General features: G+C 38.3%; 1 protein-coding gene across 1 annotated transcript; it reads right to left on the reverse strand.

Moving 5' to 3' along the window:
- Window positions 1-17,679: 17,679 nt before the first annotated feature.
- On the reverse strand, window positions 17,680-19,421 carry LOC127127799 (chloroplast envelope quinone oxidoreductase homolog). The gene is made up of 4 exons (XM_051057084.1): window positions 19,253-19,421; window positions 19,004-19,145; window positions 18,770-18,861; window positions 17,680-18,463 (listed from the first exon to the last, which is right to left on the reverse strand). The coding sequence occupies exons 1-4, from the start codon at window positions 19,316-19,318 to the stop codon at window positions 17,774-17,776; spliced, it is 990 nt and encodes a 329-aa protein (XP_050913041.1). The 5' UTR covers window positions 19,319-19,421; the 3' UTR covers window positions 17,680-17,773.
- Window positions 19,422-24,352: the final 4,931 nt, after the last annotated feature.

The raw sequence follows: 24,352 nt of genomic DNA on the forward strand, positions 1-24,352 counted from the left end.
GGTGTAAACCATAATCCACCAAAATGGGTGGTTGATATTAAGGATAACATGATCCATCCCATGAGCTTTGTTTGGTGTGCTCTTAATTTCTCTCCAGACAGTGCAACCTGACAGATGTTCAAGCAAATACAGCGATCCTGATTCCCATGCCACTGCACTGCACTCACATCATTTTGCATCACATCATTTTGCATTCATAATCATTCACACATGTTTATCCATTTCTGTGGGGTTTATATCTTCTACTTGATTCTAGTCGGATTTTTCTTGGTTCTCATCAACGGCTTAGTCTTTTTTTACATCGTTTATCTATTGAGAGACTGGAATCAAGGGGGTAGAATACCTTTGGAATTGATAAACATCTCATTGCATTTACATATTCATTAGCATGTCTTGCATAACAGGTACCGCCACAGTGTTCTCAATTTGTTTGGTGTTCCATCAGTAGGATAGCTGACCCAGGCATTCACCGGTACGGTACCCGCAGAAACCAACAGAGAGTAATGGAAAGCCTACAGGCAGAGTTTGCTGAGATGAAAATCCGCATGAATCAATTCATGGATGTGGTTCAAGGGGTGGCTCAGGGACAGCAAGAGCTCAGGCAGATGATACAGAGGAATCCCCCTGCTCAACCAGAGACGGTGGCTGATCCTCCAGCTGGAGAGGCTAATGGACCCAATGGACCAGGGCCTATCCCAATCATACATGTCACCTCCGGTCAACAACCCGTTCATGATGATCAGGACGATCAGTTCCCCCTGCTGCAGGAAGACTTTGGTATGGGTCATGGTGTGGACCCCATGTTTAGAAGATTGGAAGAGAGGTTGAAGGCAGTGGAAGGACAGAATCCTCTGGGAGTAGATGTTGCTGACTTGGGGCTGGTCCCAGGTGTGAGAGTGCCACCGAAATTCAAGGTCCCGATATTTGACAAATACAATGGAAACTCTTGCCCGAAGACCCATGTACAAGCCTATTTCCGTAAAATGGTTGCATACTTCGATGACGAAAAGTTGCTTATGTACTTTTTCCAGGACAACCTAGCTGGGGCATCCCTGGAATGGTATATGAGGCTGGACAAAGCCCACATTCGTTGCTTGAGGGATTTGGCTGAGGCTTTCGTGAAGCAGTATCAGTATAATACAGACATGGCTCCGGACAGAACTCAACTTCAAAATTTGTCTCTTAAAAGCAATGAGTGATTCAGAGAATACGCTCAACGCTGGAGAGAAACAGCTTCCCGTGTTCAACCTCCTATGTTGGAGAAGGAAATGGCTAACATGTTCATGAACACTCTGCCAGGATCTTATTTGGAGCGCCTGGTGGGTTGCAATGCCTCCAATTTTGCTGATGTAGTCTCTACCGGAGAGAGGGTGGAGAATTACCTGAGGACATACAAGACCCAGAGTGAAGGTGGATCCTCATCAGGGGTGAAGAAGCCGTTCATTCAGGGACAGAAGAGGAGAGAAGGGGATGCAAGTGCCGTATCTTCTTATCAGAACAGGGATAACCAGAGGAATAACTTTCAGAACTATCATCAGCAACTGTATGTTGCGGCTGTGACCATTCCAGCTGCAGCACCACTACAACAACAATAACCACAACGTCAACCAGCTCAGTACCAACCACAACAACCGGGTAACAGACCCGCCTATCAACCGAGGCCAAGGACGATGAACCGGCGTTTCGACACTCTTCCAATGTCGTACGCTCAGTTGCTTTCTAGTCTTCAACAACTACAACTTGTGCAGTTGCGCACTCTGGCTCCTCCCGTTGGTAGGCTTCCGGTGGGTTATGACGCCAACGCTAGGTGTAGCTTCCACTCTAGGGCACCTGGCCACAATATTGAGAACTGCAAAGCTTTTAAGCACATAGTTCAGGACCTCATTGATTCAAAGGCCGTTAACTTTACACCAGCTCCTAATGTCGTCAACAATCCCATGCCCCAGCATGGTGGAGCCAACGTTAACATGGTTGAAGGAGAAGTCAAATTAGTCTCTGCGGTCAACAATGAAGATGGGGATAGTGATTGCGACATCGATAACTGGGTGCGTCCGAGGATCCCGGGTGAAGTTCTCAACAATTGGTCTTCTGAGGAGATTGTCCAAGCCACTTGTCTAGAGGAGTAATTTTCTTTGTTTATTCATGCATATCCAAGTCTTACGTTCCGCCAGGGCGTAATGACTCATTGTAGGGCTCATCTATGTGACACTTGCATTTTTTATCATAAATAAAGGACGTCTTTTTGCATTCAAATATTTCGTTCCCTGTCTTTCTATTTTTGCAGTTTTTCAAAAAAAATGGCAATGTTTTGTTTAGTTTCCACTTTTTTTTTCTTCACACTCATAAGCACATACCATCACTCATGCAGATGCACATCACCGGATCCTATTGATAACGGTTCTGCTATGGCTCGCTTCGACTTTGAAAATCCAGTCTTTCAAGCTGAAGAAGATGGTGATGAAGACTGTGAACTCCCTGAAGAAATTACCAGGTTATTAAAACAAGAGGAAAGGGTCATTCAACCGCATCAAGAGTATGTTGAAGTGATTAATCTCGGCACCGAGGACGCCAAGAGAGAAATCAAGATAGGGGCTGCTTTGGAAGACAATGTGAAGAAGGGGTTGATTGAATTGCTGCAAGAGTATGTTGACATCTTCGCTTGGTCTTATCAGGACATGCCAGGGCTTGACACAGATATCGTGGTACATCGCTTGCCGCTCAAAGAAGGTTGTCCTCCGGTCAAGCAGAAGCTCAGAAGAACAAGACCAGAGATGGTTGTCAAGATAAAGGAAGAAGTGCAAAAACAGTTGGATGCAGGGTTTCTAGCAGTCACAAATTATCCGCCATGGGTTGCAAATATCGTTCCGGTACCTAAGAAGGATGGAAAGGTACGGATGTGTGTTGACTACCGGGATCTGAACAGGGCTAGTCCTAAAGATGATTTCCCCTTACCTCACATTGACGTTTTGGTGGATAACACAGCTCGGTTCTCGGTATTCTCCTTCATGGATGGCTTTTCTGGCTATAATCAAATTAAGATGGCACCAGAAGACATGGAGAAGACAACTTTCATAACCCCATGGGGCACCTTCTGCTACAAGGTGATGCCGTTTGGTCTAAAAAATGTCGGAGCAACATATCAACGAGCGATGGTGACTTTGTTCCATGATATGATTCATCATGAAATCGAGGTTTATGTTGATGATATGATTGCCAAATCTCAGACAGAAGAAGAACATTTGGTGAATTTGCAGAAACTGTTTGAGCGTTTGAGGAAATTCAAGCTGAGGCTTAATCCGAACAAGTGTACTTTTGGGGTGAGATCTGGAAAACTACTGGGTTTTGTTGTTAGTGGAAAAGGGATTGAGGTGGATCCGGCCAAAGTGAAAGCGATACAGGAAATGCCCGAGCCAAGAACAGAGAAACAAGTCTGTGGTTTCTTAGGGAGGTTGAACTACATTGCAAGGTTCATCTCTCACCTAACAGCCACGTGTGAGCCAATATTCAAATTATTGAGAAAAGATCAGGCTATCAGGTGGAATGATGATTGTCAAAGGGCGTTCGAGAAGATAAAAGAGTATTTGCAGAATCCTCCTATCTTTGTGCCTCCGGTCCCAGGGAGACCGCTGATTATGTATTTGACAGTACTAGACAATTCCATGGGTTGTGTTCTCGGTCAACACGACGAGACAGGTAGGAAAGAGCATGCCATCTACTACCTGAGTAAGAAATTCACAGATTGCGAGTCGAGATACTCAATGCTTGAAAAAACATGTTGTGCACTTGCATGGGCTGCTAAGCGATTGAGACAATACATGCTGTCTCACACAACCTTACTGATCTCCAAAATGGATCCGGTCAAGTATATATTTGAGAAGCCGGCTCTCACCAGAAGAGTTGCTCGTTGGCAAATGGTATTGACAGAGTACGACATCCAGTATACTTCCCAGAAAGCCATCAAGGGGAGTATTCTGTCAGACTATCTTGCTCAACAGCTGGTTGAAGATTATGAGCCGATGAAGTTTGATTTTCCAGATGAAGACATCATGTTCCTCAAGATGAAAGACTGTGAAGAGCCAGTTGCTGAGGAGGGACCTGATCCAGACGAAAAGTGGACTTTAATGTTTGATGGGGCCGTCAACGCCAGAGGAAGTGGAATTGGTGCTGTCATTGCAACTCCGAAAGGTGCCCACATGCCTTTCACCGCTCGTCTGACTTTCGAGTGCACCAATAATGAAGCTGAGTATGAAGCCTGTATCTTGGGTATTGAGCAAGCCATTGATTTGAGAATCAAGACTTTGGACATCTTCGGAGATTCAGCTCTGGTAATCAATCAAGTGAATGGTGATTGGAATACTCTCCATCCCAATCTGGTCCCTTACAGAGATTACACGAGGAGACTGTTGACTTTCTTCACAACAGTAAAGCTATATCATATACCTCGTGATGAGAATCAGATGGCAGATGCTCTTGCCGCTCTATCCTCCATGATCAAGGTGATTCGGTGGAATCATGTTCCCATGATCGATGTTATGCGCCTCGATAGGGCCGCGTATGTGTTTGCTGCCGAAGTGGTAGTTGGTGACAAGCCCTGGTATCACGACATCAAGTGCTTTCTGAAGAATCAAGAGTACCCTACAGGGGCATCCAACAATGATAGAAAGACTTTGAGAATATTGGCAGGCAGTTTCTTCTTGAACAAAGACGATGTGCTGTATAAGAGGAACTTCGACATGGTTTTGCTCAGATGCGTGGATAGACACGAAGCGGACATGTTAATGCAAGAAGTTCATGAAGGCTCCTTCGGTACTCATGCCGGCGGACATGCAATGGCTAAGAAATTGTTGAGAGCGGGTTATTACTGGATGACCATGGAATCCGATTGTTTCAAATATGCTCGGAAGTGCCATAAATGCCAGATTTATGCTGATAAGGTGCATGTGCCGCCGAATCCTTTGAATGTGATGTCTTCGCCGTGGCCTTTCGCTATGTGGGGCATTGATATGATTGGAAAGATTGAGCTGACCGCTTCCAATGGGCATCGCTTCATCCTTGTTGCCATTGACTATTTCACCAAGTGGGTCGAAGCAGCGTCATTTGCGAAGGTCACCAGACATGTGGTTGCCCGATTCATCAAGAAAGAAATCATTTGTCGCTATGGGATTCCCGAAAGAATCATTACTGATAATGGTTCTAATCTCAACAACAAAATGATGAAGGAGTTGTGCCAGAACTTCAACATTCAGCATCACAATTCTTCCCATTACCGCCCTAAGATGAATGGTGTTGTTGAGGCGGCAAATAAGAACATAAAGAAGATTGTGCAGAAGATGGTCGTTACCTACAGAGATTGGCATGAGATGCTACCCTTCGCCTTGCATGGGTACCGTACTTCAGTACGTACATCAGCCGGGGCAACCCCTTACTCCCTTGTGTATGGTATGGAAGCAGTCCTACCTGTTGAAGTGGAGATTCCTTCTCTAAGAGTCCTGTTGGATGTCAAGTTAGACGAAGCTGAATGGATTCGGACAAGGTTCAATGAATTGAGTCTTATCGAAGAGAAGCGAATGGAAGCCATTTGTCATGGGCAGTTGTATCAAAGTCGGATGAAGAGAGCCTTTAATCAGAAAGTGCGTCCTCGATGCTTCCAGGTCGGAGATTTGGTGTTGAAAAGGATCCTTCCTCCTCAGACAGATCACAGGGGAAAGTGGACTCCTAACTATGATGGACCGTATATTGTCACCAAGGTTTTTGATGGTGGGGCCTTAATGCTTGCAACTATGGATGGTGAAAACTTCACTTCCCCTGTGAACTCAGACGCAGTTAAAAAATACTTCGCATAAAATAGACCCGCTGGACAGTAAAAAGAATAGTCCAGGCAAAAAATGGGCATCCCGACGAACCAAGAAAATGAAAAGGTTCGGGCAAAAATTAGGGATTAAAAATGAAAAGATCATACACCCGGTAAGTTGAAAACCTGAAAAGGCAACTTAGGCAAAAATGGGTATCCCGGTGGATTGAAAACCCGAAAAGGGCGATCCAGGCAAAAGTTAGGGATTAAGCGAATGACTGCGTTCTAAGTAGTTCTGAATCTCATCTCGTGTCAATGACTGGAAACTTTTGAAGGATAAGAAACAATCCAATCACTCTTTTCAGAAAGCTGATCATCTGGAGGATCTTGAAGACGAGCAAGACATAGCAGAATTGGAACCCAATAGAAATCCATTTCACATTGCCATTAGATTAACGTCTGTTTTTATCTGTTGTGTGATTACCTCTTTCCAGGGATTGCTTCCTGATGTAAATGCCTATTCAGAGACCATTCAATCAATAAAATCATGTTATTCAGTATATCTCTGTTTTCATTTTCATTTTTCTGTTTTGTTTGCAAAAATGACGTCCGAATTTTTTGATAAACATTGCATCATGACACATAAGAGCTTTACAGGTACATGCTTAATAAACATTTAAAATTGCTGTAAATTTTAAGTGCTTTAGATCGTCTATTCAGAACAGGTACCCTTGGGGCATTTCCTTAAAATCCCCTGCAGATGATCGTGAATGTTTTTTTCGCCAACAGACGAATTCGGTATCTTATCCCTGTAGAGCTGATCAGAGCGTTGGATTCTTCAATCCCTAGCAGGTTCTCACCACTGTACCCTCCCCAAGCGGTGGTTTCAGATTATACACTCCCCAGTAGAGTTGACAGGGTCAGACTATATACCCCCAGCGGAGTTGACAGTGCCAGACTGTATCTTCCCAGCAGAAGTGGCCGCTCCTCAGAGTTCGAGGCCAGATCGATAATCCCAATGCCAGATCCATGGTTTCTTTCCTTGAAGCGGAACCTCGGTACCGTATCGGTGTTTGCTTCCCCTGCTGAGTCATCTCTCGCAGATCATGGTTTCCAAAACCACTATCGCTTTCCCCAATAGCAGGTTTTCAGTGTCGTTCTCTCCCCAGTCAGAATCTCGGTATTTCGTCATTGCTAGAACACCGTGTGGCGGGTCATTTCCCCACAGAATTCTTTGCGCTGTGCATCTCCAGCAGCCTTGCCAGGGTCCAGAAGATGGTGATCATTTCCCCAGCAGATCCCCTTGCCTCAGCTTGGCATTCTACCCAGCATTTCGCATCCCTGCATGTAGAATCATATTGCATTGCATCCTCCCAAATCGCGTAGCATTTCCATTTTCATGGAGCATTACGCCATTGAAAAATTCAAACATACGCATGTAAGCATAAAACATTCTCGGTATCCCAAGTGATAAGCCAGAAGTTGTTTCCAGTACTCAGACTGAAGATTGTTCATGACTTACCTTTGTTATCCCCAGCAAGTGTCATTGGCCCATGCGCCGCCTCTATTATCGTTCCCTATTTCTGCCGATGCTGACAAGCATGAAGTTTTCCGGAATTCAGACCGAAGTGGCGTTCAAGCCAGTTTTCTGATGTTCAGATCGAAGAAGTTTCCGACGTTCAGGTCGATGCAACTTGTGGCGTTCAGGCCAGTTTTCCGATGTTCAGATCGAAGAAGTTTCCGACGTTCAGGTCGATGCAACTTATGGCGTTCAGGCCAGTTTTCCGATGTTCAGATCGAAGAAGTTTCCGACGTTCAGGTCGATGCAACTTGTGGCGTTCAGGCCAGTTTTCCGATGTTCAGATCGAAGAAGTTTCTGACGTTCAGGTCGATGCAACTTGTGGCGTTCAGGCCAAGTTTCCGGTATTCAGACCGAAGTGGCATTCAGGCCAATTTTCCGATATTCAGATCGAAGTGGCATTCAGGCCAAGTTTCCGGTATTCAGGCCAGTTTTCCGATGTTCAGATCGAAGAAGTTCCCGATATTTAGGTCGACGCAACTTGTGGCATTCAGGCCAGACTCTCGGTGTTCAGATCGATATTAATAATTTCATATCTCCCAATGTTCAGATCGAAGTCATTTTCGATATTCAGACTGATGAGCAGCATTCAGGCCATGGTTATTTCTGTGTTACCATTTATTTTGGTATCCAGGTTAACATTCTTTTTCGGTATTCAGACTGACTCTCACCGTACCAGACGAATTCTTCTTTCAAGACCACCTCTTTGCCGATTCTGACAGGCATTGTTACTTCACTTCACTTCAGTGCAAATTTTCGGGCTTTTATTGTATTCAATCCCTTGATACCTCGAAAGCACGAAAGTCGTTGCTATCTTCTTTCCAAGTCTCCAGTTGATTGAATAGGGGCAGCTGTAATACCCCAAAATTTACCCTTCATTTTTCCTGGAAGCATACGCTTTACACCTCATGCATGCATTCATTTTTTAGGTCATTTAGCATTTGCATGTCATCATGGCAATCAGGATTAGCTCCAAGAAGCTTGAACATCATCCAGGACACTTTGTGGGCTCTATTTAGATGATCAGTCAACACAAGGGAAGGACTTGAGTTACTTCCAACAGGGGTCTATTCGTCAGTCAAAACGTTAATCTTGAAGGAGCAAAGGTTTGTTCATGAGCTGTCATGCTTGCTAGGCGAAGCCCACGTGTTTTGAAAAAAAAAACAAAAAAAAAACAAAAAAAAAAAAGAACGAAAAACGAAAATAATAATAATAATAATAATAATAATAATAATAATAATAAATAAATAAATAAATAAAAGAAAAAATCTTGGACTTGGACCTCTCTCATTTGAGCCCACAGGTCCACAAAAATCAGGTTATAAATTCAGAGTTTCAGTGAAACAAAAGGCAATTCTATTCCTATTACCTTGGCTGGGAAAAAGATAGTGAGAGAAGAGTTAACAGAGAACTCAGAGCAGCCTCCAAACCCTGAAGGGAACTCAACTGCACAGAATCACCTCTGCCTCACATAAACCCTAAAGATTGTTTTATAAACCTCACGGGTGCAACTCAATTTCAATCAAGCTATCCAATCAGGTTTTCCTTATTCCCATAATTGTATGCTCTTAATTTGAATCATCTGAGGGTATGAGGTATTATGGGTGAATTTGATACCCTTTTGATGCATGTGTTTGACCAGAGGTTTATGCCTCCTACCCTTGGTTGCTTTTTGTGAGCTTTTTGTGAATTGAAAGGGCATGATTCATGTGGTTACATTTTGATTTGTGGGCAACTCTTGATTACCCTATTTTGTTTCTCTAACCTGTTTGTTGAGTTTTGTTTTGTGAAGGCTCATATGACTCTTGCAGAGATGGTTTGCCCGGTGTTCCACTTTATTTGTGGGATACTCCCGGGAGGTTCATTCCGATTACCTGTGCTGACCCACTTTCTTTGATGATGTTAGCTTGGAAGGATCTCAGGGTTTATCGTTCCTTTAATTGTTGTTACCTCAGATCTTCATCCGTGTGGTACTTTTATATTTTTCCCGCATTTTACCGCTTTCTTAGCTGGAAGACCTCGATAGGAGGCATTGTTTTGTGTGTTTACTTTATGCAGGTTCCTTCGTCAAGGACTGCCTTTTTGCATGAGCATCCCAAACCCTAACCCTTCATTGATTTTTCTTCTCCTAAAACGTTTACTCCTTCTACTACAGGCGAGTAAGTCTCCAAAGGTCGAGCATCTGGTAGATTGCGTAGTAACGTCGTTCGTTCAAAACCCAATCCATAACCCCGTAGTTAGCCGAACTACGACTTGCTCTGATTCTCATTCCAGATGAGATACGTAGGCATAAGATGCGATGTCTTAGCGAGCACACATCCCCCAACCCATAGGTCAGCCGAGCTACGAAGACTCTGATTCTCATATTCAGATGAGATACGTATGTAGTGGATGCGACATCCGCGCGAGTCATTTTCATTTAACCCCTTTTTTAGTAAACAGCACAAGATAAACTCACACCCTTTAGACAAGAACTACAAAAGTGGATCCCGTAGAGTACTACGGATGCGTAGGGGTGCTAATACCTTCCCTTCGCATAACCGACTCCCGAACCCAAGATTTGGTTGCGAGACCTTGTCTTTTCCTTTCCTCTTTTCAGGTTTACTTCGAGTGTTTCCTTTTCCTCCTTTGGGATAAATAACGCACGGTGGCGACTCTTCTGTCATTTTCTTTCGCCGGTTGTTTTTTCACACACTGTATTTTTCAGGTTGCGACAGTATGGAACCTATTTCTTACAACAATGATGGTGAATTCGAGTATGAGAATGTTGTTGTGTCAAAGTTATATGTGCAGCAAGTTGTAAGGAGTCCTTTATATAGCACTTGAGATGATACCGTTCGGGGGAAATTAATAGATATTTCGTGCCAGATGTGGGAGTTAAAGGTAGTAAATTTCTTGTTCTTTCCATAGAAGTCTTGGAGTGTAATCCATTGTTTCCTTAAAAGGAATTGTACTACACTTTGAATACTTCCAGCGTAAGTTTTTGATCAGGTGATATCTGATGGCGTGTTTAGCATGTGTTAGAGTGAGCATGATCAGAGTCTTCAGATATCTCTTGTAGAGTCTTCAGAATTAGATCTTGAACTTCAGAGTTAGATTCTTCAGATGATTGCTCCTTAGATGTATTCTATTCAGAATCAGATCTGATTTCTCTTTGTACTAGGTCAACGTTTCTGGACTACTTCAGATGCCAGATATTCGTATCTTGATGATCAGAAGATAAATTATCAGAGTCATTTTAACTTAGAATCCTGCACACTTAATAAAAATTGTTAGGGCATCAAATTGTTTCATTCTTTGTTATCATCAAAACTTAGAGATATATTGTAGAATCAAAATCTTGTTCTAACAACATCAACTCTGAGGTTGGAAAAAGGATATGTGTCAACTCTGAGATTGGAAAAAAGGATAGGTGTCAACTCTGAGGTTGGAAACGCAAAATAATGTCAACTCTGAGGTTGGAGGGAGAAAAAGTAGGCAACAACTCTGAGGCTAGGCGTCGGATAGATAACAACTCTGAGGCTAGGCGTCGGATAGACAACAACTCTGAGGCTGGAAATAAACTGATTATCAACTTTGAGGTTGATATTAAAAGGTGGGCATCAACTCTGGGGTTGGGAATAAAAGATAGGTATCAACTCTGAGGTTGGACATAAAGAAGACATACATCAACTCTGAGGTTGGATAGAGAAAAGGTAGGCATCAACTCTAAGGTTGGAGACACAAGTGATCGACGTCAACTCTGAGGTTGGGGGCAAGACAATATCAACTTTGAGGTTGGGTACAACAAGATAGAAGTCAACTCTGAGGTTAGGAACAAAATGGTAGGCGTCAACCCTGAGGTTGAATTTATAGACATAGCTCTGGGGTTGGAAGATAGAAAAAGATAGACAACAACTCTGGAGTTGGAAAAAAGTTAGACATTCAACTCTGAGGCTTGTGATAAGAAAAGATACACAAACTCTGAAGTTGTAAAAAGGTATACATTCAACTCTGAGGTTGGAGGGTAAGAAAATATACACTAACTCCGAAGTTGGAAAAAGGTAGACATTCAAATCTGAGGCTAGACATCAACTCTAAGGTTGGAAGTAAAACGGTAAACGTCAACTCTGAGATTGAGAAAAGATGATGGACATCAACTCCGTGGTTAGAAGTAAAATGGTAAATGTCAACTCTGAGGTTGGGAAAAGATTATGGACATCAACTATGAGGTCGGGAGTAAAACGGTAAACATCAACTCTGAGGTTGGGAAAAGACGATGGACACTAACTCTGAGGTTGGAATGAAGAATGATAAACAACAATTCCGAGGATGGGAAAAACAAATTATCAACCTTGAGGTTGAGATTAAAACGATAAGCATCAACTCGGGGGTTGGATGCGCAAAATCATATCAACTCTGAGGTTGTAGCTAAGAGATAACAACTCTAAGGTTGATAGTAAGGACGATAGACATCAACACTGAGGTTGAGGATAGAGCTAGATGACATTAACGTTGAGGCTGAGAAATATACAATAACTCTAAGGTTGGAAAGAAAAAAAAAGAGACAATAACTCTACGGTTAGAAATGAGATAATAACTCTGAGGCTCGAAATAAGAGAGGGACAACAACTCTGAGGCTGGAAAGGGGGGAACCAACTCTGAGGTTGGGGTAAGGAAAGGGAAATAACTTTGAGGATGGAAATAGGAAATATTGACATCAACTCTAAGGTTGGGAATGAGAAACACACAACAACTCTGAGGTTGGAAATAAGTAAGGGGCAACAACTCTAAGGCTGGAAATAAGAAATATACAACAACTCTGAGGCTGGAGATAAGAAAAGGGCAACAACTTTAAGGCGGGGTATATATGATTGTCGCCAACATTGAGGTTAGAGAAAGATGGACATCAATTCTGAGGTTGGGTATAAAAATATTGTCAACAACTCTGAGGTTGGGGTAAGAACTGACATCAACTTTGAGGTTGGGTATAAAATGACCTCTCAACTCTGGGGTTGAAGATGATAATGTCGCATCTTGAAAAAACACGCACACAAAACAGAGTCGCCATCAATGTTATTTATCCCAAGAGAAGGGAAAGGAAACACCAAGTAAACCTAAGAAAGGATGAATCTAATGGTCTCGCAACCAAGAGATGGGTAAGAGAGTCGATCACGCGAGGGAAAGGTATTAGCACCCCTCACGTTTGTAGTACTCTACAGGATCCACTCTTGTTGTTCTAATCAAAAGGGTGTGTTTATTCTAAAGCTTACAAACTAAAAGGGAATGCATGCAGAAAGATTGAATTATTTACAAACAACAAAAAAGAAAGCTTTTTATTATTGCGCTCGCTTAGGCTTTGCAACCCAATGCCTATGTATCCCGAAAGAATCAGAGCATCGTAGTTCTTCTAAAAAAATAGTTTATTGATATTCTTTTATGGGTAATCACCCTTATTGAAAATTTTCATAAGAAAAGCCAAGTGGAAAAAGAAGTTTGATTGGTTGAGTGCTTTGTTGAGAGAATACATCAAATGATCCACCCAAAGCAGGAGGTATCTGAGTACTTCTCTCTTATTGTTGAAAGAGTTCAAGTAGTATTAGAATATTTTTGGATTTTGATTGAGAAATGGGGTTTTTTTAGAATAATTGCAAAAAAGAATGGAAAATATAAGGGAATTCTAAAGAGAACCTTAATGTTGGCATGCAATAGTAGTCCTAAAGTTAGGATAAAAGGGAAACATCTACCTAATTTAGAATGCAAAGATTGACCTATGATTAAGGATCAAAGGGACTACCTAATGTTGTCATTCTTGGTTAACAAACCTAAGATCCACTTTAGTTTAATTTTAACCAAGAATGAACCAAAGAAATCCTATGGGGAACATGTTATCCACACAAGGAAAAGAGATAGAAGAAGATGACAGTCCATATCAAGTCATAGAAAAATAGGAAAGCAATACCATATCAAGTCATGGAAGCACATATAAAATAATCCATATCAAGTCATGGAAGAAAAAGTAAAGTAAACGTAATCCATATCAAGTCATGGAAAAAGAAAAAAACAATCCATATCAAGTCATGGAAAAGATAAAGTAATCCATTTCAAGTCATGGAAGTCAAGAAAGTACTAGTAATCCATATCGAGTCATGGAGAAAGATAATATCAATGACAATTCATATCAAGTCACGGAAGAAAAATTGAAACAATCCATATCAAGTCATGGAAGAGAAGATGAAAGCAAAGCAAGCAAGTAAGAGATAGAAGGTGAATTCTTAAGTCTAAACATGCTTTAAGACATCACAAGTTATCACCAAAAGGTCACATGTTAGCAAATAGCAACTACTCAATCAAACTAGTCATGAAAGAGGGAGATAAAGCTCAAACAAGTTGTGAATACAACTAAAGCAAGCAACAAGTTATTAAACCAAAATGGGCAGCAACATCACACCAAAATAAACACAAAGACATATTGTCTAGCTAAAGGTCATGCATACATGGTTTAAGCATCCAAGGTTTCAACTAAAGCACACAAATAGGCATACTAGCAAGCAATGGTCCTAATGTGTCCAACATCTAAACAAACACGGCATGAGAAGAATTAAGTGAAGGGTAAGAGATGAGGAGTCATACAAGACAGTAGAAAACACATCAAGGACCTTTCATCATCATCTAAGCATACTTGAGAAAGATTCTCAACCAAATCTTTCAAGGAAAGGCAGCCACATAACCATACATGGACATAAGTCCTCATGCAATGCTAAAAAGAAAAAAAAGTAAAGAGAAATGATTTATGGAAGAAGGAAGAGACAAACATAGACATGTTATTCAATTAACAAAAGTCTCAAGATCAAGAAGAAGTTAAAATAGGCATTGAATCCATAGTGCAAGCACCAAAGTACACAAGCATCATTCAAAGTTGTAAAGGGAAGTGAACATAAGTGTGTGAGCAATTAGACAAGGAAAAATACATAAAGAATTAATGATATCAGAATCTTAGACAAGGTGTCAATACACATAAGAAACTCAAGACATCACAAAGGCATCATATCAAAGCACACTCAAAGATTTAGACAAGTAATGATCAAAATCAAACCCTAGTCATGCTCCTAAAGGCAAATGAACTTCAAGCAAGTATATATGAAGTAGGATTATGGGAAAAAATGCCATAAAACCACATAAGTCATAAGTAGATAACATATTAAACTCAACATACAAGTCACTCAAGCATCATGAATGAATCATACAAACTATGGTCAAAGATAGGCCAAAAGATAGACAAACAATCACACAATAAGCAAGAAGTAATCAAACAATGAAGGCACACACATGACATCAAGGGATGTGTGACTTGTGCAATAAGTTAGCTCAAGATGAGATTCAAGAGCAATAAGATAAGTCATCAAAACCTCACACACAAATCAAAGTCAAGTAACTTGGTAAACAAGTAAAGATATCATCCTAGGAAATGAATCCTTTATCAAAATTCAACAAGATAAACAAAGATCAAAAAAGGGGTTCTTATAGGTCATGGTACAATAGTAAAGTCTTCTTAAAATCATAAAATACAACCACCAAACTTCAAGAGGTATCAACAAGCAAACAAACTCAAAGTTCATGCACAACTAGCAAGTCAAAAAGGTGGACATCATCCAAATAAGGAGTCTTTTGTCCAATCAAAGTAAATGTGTAATGTAAAATGAAGTTAAGACATAACGAAATGAAATAGGAACAATATCACACTACACAAAGATGGATCCCAAGCTCCTAAGAGCTTCACCATCCACTAGACTCAAAACTAGGTCAAGAGAAGAAGAACTTGGTTCCTAATGTGTCACCATGATGAAGTGGTAATGGAATACCATTCAAAGAATCATAAGAGCAAAATATAAAGATACCAAGACCAAGGAAGTCAGAAGGAAAAACAAGAAAAATCAAATCCATTTGAACCCATAGTACTCAAGTTGGAATGCACAAGACAAAATCAAAACTATGGTCTCAAAAGCAAGCAAAATAGCACTCAAAACAAATAAACAAAGAAGCATCAATTGGAGGTACCTAAAATGGTCCACATGAGTGAATCTAGGACTCCTAAATGATGATGAAGAGGTCAAGAAAGAATGGGAAAGAGATCCCAAATGGTTGCACAAGTGCATACCAAAACAAACATCTATGTACAATAGTGTCATAAGAAACAAGCATACTTTGAATAATTCAAGAAAAATAGTTAAAAGCATGGGAAAATTATGAAAAATCAGAAATAGAAGGGTGAAGTCAGGAGCTCAATGTGTCCTAAAAATGTGCTAAAAACATGTGCTTAAAAACATGTGCAAAAGATGTTCAAACAATCCAAACATTTAAGCAATGCACAAACAAATGATCACACAAAACAATCTTCAAAAATAGGTTCAAGTATGATTCAAAATTGATAACCAAAAAAAACAAATGAGTGCTCAAATGACCTATATACATGTGTCTACATGTGTACAAAAATTTGGATCAAAATCAAAAAGGGAAGATCAAGAATTAAACTCTAACATTCAAAACTACGTTAATTAAGCATATTTGATTATAAAAAACAAAAATAAATATTAAAATAAATCAAAAATGAAATTAAAAAATATGGAAAATTAAATAACATGTAAAAGATCATTCATGATTTTTTTGGAATTTTTGGATAAAAAGAAATATCTAAATAAAAATTAAAAAGAAAAAGAAATAAATACTAATGAAAAGAAACAGGAGGGTACGTACTAGTAATTTGAATCAAAGAAGATATATTAAAGTGATAATGGGCCAGAACGGGGGGTGGAGAAAGCAAATAGCACGCGGCCTAGTCCAAAGACCAACAGAAAACAAAAAAAAATGAAACAAATGAGAGGATGTCATGTTTTATGTGGTACATAATATCAATCGGTCACATGGTTTTAAAACACAAGAAGACAAAAACAACCAACGGCCAATCAAGTCTCGCCACCTCTCCGTCTTCAACCTTCAGCCTTGCATAAAAAACAAAAACAAGCCCTAAACCCAACCCCATCATGCATACATCTCTCTCAGATTTCTCTCTCATCTTTTCACCAAATCAAACAAAATTTGAATCAAACTCGTAGTACTCATTTAGTAGAACAACATGGTGCCCTTAGTTTTCACAAATGAATAATGGATCATGGAGAAAAGTAAGCAAGAATATACATGTTCAAACATGTTAAGCATCATTCATTCAAGATTGTAAACAAAAGTTTGAGCCTAGCTCCATGATCTACTCATTAGTAGATCTTCAAGATGCAGATGCATAAGCCTAAACATGATTAATAGCTAAGCATGAAGAAGGATGAAGTGAAGAGTGTTTACCTAGTGGAGAGTGTCCACTTCACCTTTGATTCTTTGAGAAAGAATAAGAATAGGATCTGAGGAAGATGATGAACAAAGATGAGCAAAATAAATGCTCAAGAGGAAGCTTCAAATGGAGAGAAAAAAATTAATGAGAGATGGAGAAGTTTCACATCTACTTGCTCTTTTCCAACGTCTCCTTTTTTAGGTTTAGAGAGTGAGAGTGAGTTTTATAGAGGTTGTAGGCGAGGGTAGAAAAGTCAGTTCATGCCACAAAGTTTGTTACTCCAATTTGGAAAAAACGAACGTGAGAGGGCATGTGATTGTGTGATGCATTTTGAATCAATCTTTATGAACAATAATCAATTTTTTCGATTGATCACACTTCTTATTATTCACCATTTACTCAGGTGAAACAAACACTCCTTGGTTGCAAGATGATTCTACGCACAAGGAATTGAAAGAAGAAAGAACACAATTGAAAGTTAGAGAAAAAAGAAGTTCTAGAAGAAGAAGATGAATGTATATTGTTGTGCAAACTGCACTCTAAATGTTTAATAATATATATTAATCACAATTGTGATTTCAGAATCTACACAATGCAAAACTTATTCTCACTCAGTTACAAATAAAATAGAGATCCTCTCTATTTATATATGAGATTATTTACACTCCAAATAATCACAAAATAACTAACTCAACTAAAACTAAACTAAATTAATCTATTTCGACTCGTCGACTCCTTCGACAACTACATGTTTCGACTGCATGCTTTGACAGACTATATTTGTCTTTCTGTCAAATATAACAAATACAGACTTTTTTCGACACAAACACATTTTGAAATCCGTCAAATACAGACACACTATTTCGACTTCGACACAAAGAATTACATATTTAACGTATTATTAGGAGAATTTGAATCCTAATATTCAGACTTGTATGTGTAAATTCTAATGGTTATTACCACTTATTGATCAATCAATAATAATAATAATAACAAGAATAATAATAATAATATTACTCTATCAATTCATATAATGTAACTAGTGTATATATATACATATACTACAAAGCAATATAATGCATATTTAGAACTCAAAAATGATCTTCCCAGTTGCATGGCCATCAATACTCTTAGCCCAACCATCTTCAGCTTTTGTTATAGGATATTTTGAGTCAATAACTGTTCTAAGTTTTCCTTGCTTAACCAAATCAACAAGATATTGAAGATCCTTACCCTTTGGAACCAAAAGCAATGGCACAAGTTGTTTTCTAGAGAAGGTAAGTTTCTTAAGTGCAAATGTCATCATAGAACTAGAGCTAGGAGTTATGTCTACAACCTTACCATTCGTGCTCAAGTTAGGCTCAAAAGTTGACCATGGAACTCCTACTGCACAATGAATCACTGCATCATATTTCTTACCAGATGGACTCTTTAATGCAGCACCATCAGATGTCTTATAATCAATCACCTCATCAGCACCTAAGCTTTTGACAAATTCGATGTTTCGAGCGCCGCAGGTGGCCGTCACATGAGTGTTGCCTAGTTTGGCTAATTGAACTGCATAGTGGCCTACACCCCCTGATGCAGCAGTGACCAAAATGTTTTTCCGTTCACCGCTTCCATCGAGTTTGATTCCTATTGATTGGGAAAGTGCTTGGAGAGCTGTTAGACCTGCAACAGGTAAGCCGGCGCATTCGGATGCTGTGATTTCTGGTGGTCTTGAAGCTGTGAGACACTCCTTAACAATAGCAAACTCAGCTAGTCCTCCACCACTCTACCATAATAGAATTTCATGACTCAATAAATTTTATATTTGATGTGAAGCTTGCTTATATAGGACTTAAGCTATGTAAGTGTTGATACTAAAAACCATTGAATATATCAAAGAAACAATTCATGAATGAAATGTTTTGTATCACAGACATCTGTGTGTATGTGTCTGAGTCCAAAACTGACACAGACGTTTAATTAATTAATTTATTCAAATTATTATCGGTGTCAACATGTGAGTATTGGTGCCGTGTTTCCAGTATCCGTGCTTCAAAGATGAAATGAGGTGAATAGTAGGATAACAACTTACAAAGGGGCTGACGAAGCCTACAACTTTGTCACCGGCTTTGAACTTTTTAACACCTTTTCCAACCTCCATGACTTCTCCTGCTATATCAGTACCTATAAGAGAATGCAGCATCTTTGCTCTTCAAAGATTTGGAATAAACAAAGATATATCTAAACTTTGAATGATTCGGTTAAGCTCAAGTTGTAAACTATTTTGTAGTATGTAATTGAATAAAAGATTTGGAAAGGAAGTTACAAGGTATATATGGGAATTTGGGAGGCAAAATAGGCCACAGCATGCGTTTCTGTACTTTCCAATCAAATGGGTTTATGCTAGCTGCTTCCAATTTTATCAAAACCTCATCTTTACTAGGACTCGGTATCGGAACTTCAACATGCTACAAAGACTCAAAATTATATACAAACAACGTTTGTTACTAAACTCACAAGATCATAAATTAAAAGAGAAATGAAGATATGAGAGAATAAGATGAAGTTGAAGAACCTTTAAGGCATTGGATCCTCCACCATAGGCATTGTACTGAACAGCACGCATGAGTTTCTTCTCCATCTACAAAGCGAGAGCGTGTTGAGAATGTGTTTCCATCTAAAAAAGTTGAAACGTAGTTAAGAAACGTGTGGATAGAAACAAGACAAGTAGTGGCATCCAAGGATGCATAGGTTTTGCCACAAATTTATTTATTTTTTTAGAATATGATTTTGTATATTAGATACTCATTTTAGTTTTTTACCAAAATTCCACAAATGCAACCTCTAAAATAAATTTTAACTTTTTCTCAAAAGTTCATTCAACAGCTATAAATCATTTCCATGAATTAAGAAAGTCAATTTTATTTTGGTGAACAATATGATACTCTTAGAGTTGATTATTTAACTCTCACTTAATTATAAAATATCATTTTTTCTTTATTTAATAATTCATTTTAAAAAAAATTAAAATTTTTGTTTCTAAAAATGTCTCTTAAACCTCATTTGTCATCGGGGTCCAAACATGTGTGATGTTACATTTGATCCATCCAGGATACGAAGGTTTCAAGTATTGATCTCATTGTTCGTTTTGAGTTTGGTTTCCTTCTGGGTGTGATTATTTGTCTTGAGTTTGGACTCATTCTAAATGTGATCAAATGTATTGGAGCAAGATATCTCAAGTAAATCATGCATCTTATTGTTTTCCTTTATCTTTAATGTTGATATTTTCATCCTTTCTGCTTTTACTAATATTTTTTGTCCTTTTTTTTCGAGTTGTTTTGTTGGTTGGTGTATCTCTAGTCATGATTGTTTATGATCTTGTTAGTGTTATCATCATAGGATATATACACATTAGAAATGTTATAATTTTTCCTTTTATTTTTCATATCCATTAGATCTTACTCCTATTCGATTTTATTTATTATTGATACGTTGAAAATATCAAATGATTTTTACTTTGTTTGTTACAGGGCTGGTTGCTACTAAAGGTGTCCATTATAACATCTTAAAACTCCGACTCTTAATTAAAGAATAAAATCAACATTTTAGGATGTTACTCAAACATAATTAACATAAACATCTAATATCTCTTCAAACGAAGTACTTAACGAAATTAACAAAATTCAACCATTAACTCAAAATAATTTAAACGACTCATTTCCCGATGTTACATATCAGAACAATAGTTTAAATTTAATGATATAAAATAATTCAAAAAACAAATTGAGCTTCATATTCCTCTCCAAACTCATAGTAGCACTTACTCCTCTGGAGTATTTGTCCAACATTGTACAGAACAACACAAAACAAACAACAAAGGGGTGATAATACGCTCAAATATATTAACGGTGTAAAAGAATACAAGGGTAGCTTAAATCATACAATCAACAACGTACATTCAATTTACAAAACAATACAAAAATTCAATTCACGTAGCCTTTATGTATACAATGTGACTCACAACTCGACTTTATGCATGTGGTACCAATTTGGACATTAGAGATTTGTTATTGATGTCGTCCACTCAACAATGGTTCCTCATTCGAACTGAGTCCCCACTTCTGAACTCCAAGTCTCCACTTCTGAACCCTGGATGGTAACTGATCTCCACTTTTGAACCCTTGATTCGCCTCTTTCAACACACTGGCACAATATGATTCATGGCATACACAGTAATGCACCTACAACAACACTTATGGTCCCACTTCTAACCATAAATAATGTGCAATACAGCATTCACAGTTGTCCTAACTTCTCAACTATCCACCTTAACACAAATAATTATAATTACATTCACAACACATGATTATATTTGCAACATCACAACTCATAAACATAATAATAATTCACCACTTATAATCATGCAAATTAATTCAATTATTATTTCATCATAATAATAATTCACCTTAATTAATTAAATTCATCAAATACACCAAAGCAGCGGCAAAACATCAGTTGCACACAGAAATGACTCGGTAAACTGAACAATACACAACGCATCTCAATAATTCACCCTTTCATGGCCATTCACCATGAAACCAAAAATTAATTATTAAAAAACCCATGTAAAGTAATCAACAACTCATAACTTAACATCTAACAGTTCCAAACAATTCTAATCAATACCTAACAGTACTAAACATTCACTAAAACAAAACTCTGTCAAAAAATTGATTCGAAAACAACCAACTTTGCATTATCATGAGTAAATCATTATATGCAAGACCACATAAGCAATTAAACCTATTTAGACATTACCATGAGGTAGTCCTACGGGTTAGCTTTCCAACACTTTAAATCGTGCCTTAAACGGAGTCACGAAACTCAAGCTATGATATTTTTAATTCTACAATTTCTCACCCATACAATGATAATCTATTACACTCAGTGCGTAACCGGTTACATGCACGAAAAACAGCCCATAAATCCATTTTTCACCATTGGAAACCTTTTGAACCTTCAACTTAGATTCCGTAAAAACCCTCGATCCCATAATTTCACACCCAGTAACATTATAACATCTAAACAGAATAATCCACACATATTACAAATTAGAAATTATCAATTCAATATCATATCCATCAATCTATTAGCATGTTCATCACTTTATCATGAAACCAAATACACAAGAAAGGTGATCATAACATTCAGATTCATATCCATTCATCAAACAGAAAATTCAGCCAACACATGGGGCACGATTTTAATATCACATACATTGATTATCATAAATTTCACATGATTATATTCAAAAATTCATCAAAAATGTCAATGGAGAAAAACATAGAGGATGGTGATGATCCCTCTCTATCTTTCATGCAATAACACCTATATTAGATTAGTTTCCCCCCTTACCTGAATTTCCAGCAGTTAAACAAGTTTGATTATGATGTTCTTCTTCTCCCTCAAGTCATTGTTCTCATTTTCTCGCACTTGCCTCTTTTTTTCAATTTGAACAACTTCTATGTATCAATAATTTTTGCTCCCCTCACATATTCTATTTATTTTAACCTAAAAATTGTGTTTAAGTTAATTATCACACTTTTACTCCTCAACTCTTGTGCAGTCCCTCCTTACCACTCATACTTTATCAAAATTCTAATTTCTACTCCCAATCTCACTATTTCTTTTATTTTATTATAATTATATTACTATAATTAAATAAATTATCCTAAATTCCCATAAACCCAATCAAATATCACATAAATCACATAATTCATTTAAAATAATTAAAATCACTCAAGTAATTGAATAATATAAAATAAAAATTCAATTAAATAAATTAATCGAATTCGGGGTGTTACAATTCTCCCCCACTTACATAATTTTCGCACTCGAAAATTACCTGAACGAAATAGCTTCGGATATGACTCCTTCATTCGGCTCTCTAGCTCCCACGTCATGTGTTCCTCCAACGGGTCCTCCCCATACAACCTTAACCAAGACGATCTTTTTACTTCTCAAGTGTTTCACTTCTCGATCATCGATTCATAATGATGATGCCTCCACAGTCAAGTTCTCTCTCAATTCCACATCATCCATTTGAATCACATGATACGGATCTGGAACATAGTTCCGAATTTGAGATGCATGAAACACACTGTAATGATTCGAAAGAGATGGTGGTAAAATAACTATGTAGGCAACTTCTCCCACTCTCTTCGAAATCTGATAAGGACCAATGAAACACGACACGAGTTTTCAAGATTTCAAAGCATGACCAACACTAGTCACGAGAATGAGTCTCAAGAATACATGATCTCCCTCTCGAAATTCAGGTGCTTTACTCCTCTTATCATGGTAACTTTTTTGTCTTCTCTACATCTTATCCTGAATCATCTTGATCTTCTTTGTAATTTGTTGAATGATTTTTGGTCCAAGTACAACCCTTTCACTACAATCATACCAACACAAAAATGACCTACACCTCCTACCATACAATGATTCAAAAGGGTTCATTCCAATGCTAGAATGGTAATTATTATTGTAGTTAAACTCGATCAACGACAAGTAGTTATCTCAATTACCTCATTGCTCAAATACACAAGCTCTCATCTAATCTTCTAAAGACTGAATAGCCTTATTTGTCTGACCTTCCGTCTGGGATGATAACTAGAACTTAACATCAACTTGGTTCCCAAGGCTTCTTGTAAACTCTCCCAGAACCTCGAAGTGAACCTCAGATCTCTATTTAAAACAATACTCGAAGAAATACCATTCAAACTGATAATCTTCTCGATATAAACCTCAACCAGCTTCTACAACGGATAACTGATTTTTATTGGGATAAAATGAGTCTATTTAGTTAGCATATCCATCACAACCCAAATCAAATCACTTCCTTTATAATTCTTAGGAAAACTCATCACAAAATCCATATAAATGTTGTCATATTTCCACTTTGGAATACTCAACGGTTGCATTAATTCAAGCGGTGTATGATGATCAATTTTTGACTTCTGGTAAGTCAAACAAGAATAAAGAAACTCAACAACATCTTTCTTCATTCTTGGCCATCAAAACATCTTCTTCAGATCTTGGTACAATTTGGTAGCACCAGGATGAATACTCAAACCACTCATATGACCTTTCTAAATAATCTTCTTCTTAAGCTCTAGCACATCTAGCATATAAACTTTATCTCTTAATCTCATAACCCCATTCTCACTCGCTTCATTACCTTGATTAATTAACATTAATCGATTAATCAACCCCAAATCTGATTTCTGGCCTTTTCTGATCTCCTCAATAATACCACTAGCCAACTTCAACATACTTAACTTCACACTGTTATGAGTCATCTCACACACTAAACTAAGATCTTTGAACTGTTCAATCAAATCCAATTTTGGAACCATAAACTTCGACATATGTAAGGACTTCCTACTTAAAACATCTGCTACCGCATTGGCTTTACCAGGATGGTAACTCAAACCAAAATCATAATCCTTCATAAATTCAAGTCATCTTATCTTACTCATATTCATGTGAAAGTAGTATGTTGCTCTCTCCCTCTCTCTCTCTCTCTCACTTAAGTAATACACTATGAACTTTGATTTTGTCTATTTCTCTACTTCTCTTCTTTTCATCGTCATGATCTCCCTCTGACTTTTCT

Source organism: Lathyrus oleraceus, chromosome 3, assembly GCF_024323335.1.
Source record: "Lathyrus oleraceus cultivar Zhongwan6 chromosome 3, CAAS_Psat_ZW6_1.0, whole genome shotgun sequence".
Lineage (NCBI taxonomy): Eukaryota > Viridiplantae > Streptophyta > Magnoliopsida > Fabales > Fabaceae > Lathyrus > Lathyrus oleraceus.

Bases quoted from the DNA above. Each gene is read 5' to 3' on its own strand.
- LOC127127799 (XM_051057084.1), bottom strand. From the start codon at position 19,318: ATGGAGAAGAAACTCATGCGTGCTGTTCAGTACAATGCCTATGGTGGA. The intron at 19,146-19,252 runs GTTCTTCAACTT...GAGTCTTTGTAG, and splicing joins GAGGATCCAATGCCTTAAAG to CATGTTGAAGTTCCGATACC. The intron at 18,862-19,003 runs GTAACTTCCTTT...ATTCTCTTATAG, and splicing joins CAAATTCCCATATATACCTT to GTACTGATATAGCAGGAGAA.